This window comes from Saccostrea cucullata, unplaced genomic scaffold, assembly GCF_032062105.1.
Source record: "Saccostrea cucullata isolate Sc308-1 unplaced genomic scaffold, CSIRO_AGI_Scuc_v1 ctg13431, whole genome shotgun sequence".
NCBI classification, from domain to species: Eukaryota; Metazoa; Mollusca; class Bivalvia; order Ostreida; family Ostreidae; genus Saccostrea; species Saccostrea cuccullata.
The window spans coordinates 11,696-15,386 of record NW_026920539.1 but is presented as its reverse complement, the minus strand read 5'-3'; the positions used below and the strand labels follow the sequence as shown (position 1 = coordinate 15,386).

Sequence of the window (3,691 nt, the reverse complement as noted above, 5' to 3'; positions counted from 1 at the left end):
AGGAAACGTTAGTGTCAAAATTAGTTTTCATGAACTTGGAGATCCATTTTTTTATACAATGTAATTATTGTCAAGGGTGAAAGACTATTTTTTAGGGTTGTTCATAAGAATTAAATTAAAAGGGAATAAGATAATAGTAGAAGGGTGTCTTGGGCTCCTCCCTTAGTGGGGGTTGAGAGGATGATGATAAGGCCAAAATAAAAAAATACCTTTGTTTCCCCTAACGCGACAGACCCAATTAAATCGCACCGACTGAAAAGATTTTTTAAATAAGAAGATTCAATTATTTTTGTTTATTGTTAACTAAGTTTCATAAAATATAATTTCATCAAAATCAGTTTTTAGCAGAACGGCCGATATTGTTCTACTGTGATTTGTTGAAGAAAATGGCACCAAGATGTGATTACTGAGAAAAAGTTCTTAATAAAACAACGGCGGTGTCTCAATCTTATGCCATTAGCTATCTAGAATTCTTCACTCTTGAAACATTTTGATAATAAAATTTACCACGACTAATTAAGAGTGTTTCGGAGGTGTCTTGGCCTCTTGAGTGAATAAATTTTCGAAAGGGACGGTGGTAAACAACAAACAAACTTGTCTGTTGAATTTAAGGTACGTAATACATGGTAGATGTAATGCCCACCTAGTGAACACATCATTCAATTTCACTGCATTTTATTTAATTTGAGTTTTGATCTAATAACCAGTTCATCTATGTTCCTATGTTTACTGTATGCCATTACAGAACCATAGGAGTTGTTGTAAATATGTCTGCATATTCATCCTGATAAATATGATTCAGATTTTCTTTCTTTAATGCCTTTATTCATGGGTTAAACTTTGTGACTATGACATTGTATATACATGAAGCATTTTATCATGCCTTGTAGATTCGGTTTGGTTCAATTAAATATTGTTTAAATACTCTTTACAAATAGTTTTGAAATCATGATTCAGCTTCCTGAGACGCCCAGTGTATTTTTCTTTAATTACGCCCTCGAAGATTGGTTGTTTATTTGCTTTTAATCCCTTTAAGATTTGTTTGGACGACATTTGAACATTTCCCATTGCTCCAAATTTAGACGTACTCAGCACTTTTTTGCCATTAAGCAGTAAGGGATCTCTTTTGAGCCAGCATCTTTTGTGAGACTGGACATAAGTTTTTATTGTCCCTTTTGAAAGACTGTTTTCGACGTTCCTTATTGGTATTTGGTATTATTTGGACACTTACTTCTTATCTCTAAAGTAAAATGCTCTAGAAACACTGCAAATCTGATGGCCCTCAAAAAGTACATTGATTGTCTATAAGCAATGGGGGCTGATGGAAGGTTTGTAAAAATATAATCGGATGTCCGGTCTTTGCGTATTTGAGAATCTTGTCTTTATCTATTTCATCTATATTAATGTACTCTGGCGTGAGATATCTCACAAGTTCAACTAAATAACAGTTGTAAATTAATTAATCATGAATTTTCCTTTAAACAGCATATGTTTGATACCAAGCATTTTGTTCACAAATCGCTTTCTTTTGTACTTTTCTTACTTATAGAGTTTTTTTCTATTAAATTTTAGAATGTATTTTCAAAGCTGCTGTCATGAAATAAAATTGTTTACCAACTTACCAACCCATCTTGAGAATTCAGGGTTGTTATTGAACACAGTTGTTATTTTTTACTTGTTATTTACTATTAAAATTTAAGATGTCAATGTTACAAGCTTTTTTTTTTTTAAAAACCATTTAAGTAAGCAACATCAATACAAATACACTGTTCAATGTACATATACACCAATTCGAATACACACTGTTCAATGTACAGTCCCCTCATGGCAACATCTGCATAAGCTGTTGCCGTCTGTGTATTCCATCTTGTCCATCATTGTATAAGTTGGGAAAGTGATTTGGATGACCATCATTGTTTATTTCCACAAAGCCTTCCACACTGTCTTCATGAATGATACATAGGTTGTGTAGAATGCACCCAGAAACAATAGTTTTTACAATTTCTTCTGGATGATGAATAGTGACCTCTGTCAAACGCCTAAAACGTTTTTTAAGATGGCCAATGCTGCGTTCAACGACTTGCCTTGCTGATGATAATACCCTGTTAAACCTTCGCTGCTGAGCATTTAATCTGCCATTGTCTTTGAAGGGGGTTATGAGCCATTGTTTTAACGGATAAGCACTGTCAGCAATTATGTATTTATTGACATCAATGCAATTTCCTGTGGTGGCATTGGTAAATAAATTTGAATTTCGGAATACCCTTGCATCATGGGTTGACCCAGGCCATCCAGTGTAAATGTCTCTGATTAACATGTCATGGTCTACCACTATCTGAATGAAGATACAAAAATTAGTACAATTAATATCATTTAAACAGGAACACGAAGCTTTAATAGATCAGCCTATGCTAAATACAAATAGAGAAATAATAGCAGTTTCTTATATTCCTATAAATATAAAAAGAAAAATATAAATTGAAACCATTATATAATCATGATTATACAAACCTGAAGCTGGATGGACGGAAAATGTTTCCTATTCATATAGTCAGTATCACCGTTGATGCAAGAAGCAAGGCGGATGTGTGTACCATCTAATACACCAACTATATCTGGGAGTCCACAACGAAGTTGAAATTCTCTAGCAATTTCATTTTGTTCATTAAAATCTGGCCACTGTATAACCTGAAAAAACATACAAATGTTTTGGAATCGTCTTTTATGAATTAAACAATTCTGCATCGTGTTCATGCAGTTATATATACAGATACTTACATTCCATAATTTTTTGTTGATAGCATTATTGACTCTTTTCAATGTGGCATGTACCGTTGACATTGATACGTCGAACACGTGGCTGATTTCCCTCATAGACTGCTGATTTGCAATATAACCATAGAAATAATAACACTTGTTTCGATGGATCTGTCTCATCAGACTCTCCTCCGTGTGTAGGAAGCAGCTCTCCTCCGATCTGCTGCAGTATTATTTCAAACATTTCCTTGCTAATTCGAAAGTGAAATTTAAAGTGTGCTGCCGTAAACAGTGGAACAGTATTTTCTGCATATCGTAATATTCTTAATGGCGTTGATCTCGTTTTCAGGAATAAAAACAGAAAACTATGCCTCATGAAAGCATAAAATCGTTTTACATACTCCCCTCCTTCGTCGTCAATAATAGTTTCATATGCATACAGAAAAGGAAAACTTTCGTCCATGTTTACTCGGGTAAGATTTTTTGCTATTAATGCTATTTGGCTGGTATTAGGGTAAGTTTAACAAAATATCTATTTTTAGGATTTGTTGACGTAACTCGAGTACGAACTAAAGTTCTAGTCGAAGTCGGCCCATGTGTGTGCGTCCACGTTTATTCAATTCCAAACGTACAACATGCGTTATGCAAATCAAATCAATTCGTACATAAAATGATTCTTGATAATGTTACAATCATAACAAAACGAACGTATTTCCTATTTCCGTATTTTCATGATAGTAAAACGTGAGACGTATTTTAAACTAAAAATCCGTGCAAAATACGGCGAAATCATAAGAGTAAACAGGTCTGCGAGGCTGTAGCTCTACTGGTTTGTACTTATAATAGAAGAAAAGAAAATTAGCAGTTGGGACTTAAAACTTGTCAAAAACAATAAATTAAATAATGATCCTTGATCGAGTCGCTTTTCCTGGAG

General features: G+C 33.9%; 1 protein-coding gene across 1 annotated transcript; it reads right to left on the bottom strand.

The window, feature by feature from the left end:
- Window positions 1-1,822: 1,822 nt before the first annotated feature.
- Window positions 1,823-3,220, bottom strand: LOC134250654 (uncharacterized). The gene is made up of 4 exons (XM_062733007.1): window positions 3,159-3,220; window positions 2,779-2,980; window positions 2,512-2,688; window positions 1,823-2,335 (listed from the first exon to the last, which is right to left on the bottom strand). Exons 1-4 carry the CDS (start codon window positions 3,218-3,220, stop codon window positions 1,823-1,825), a joined length of 954 nt encoding a protein of 317 aa, XP_062588991.1.
- Between the last annotated feature and the right edge of the window lie 471 nt (window positions 3,221-3,691).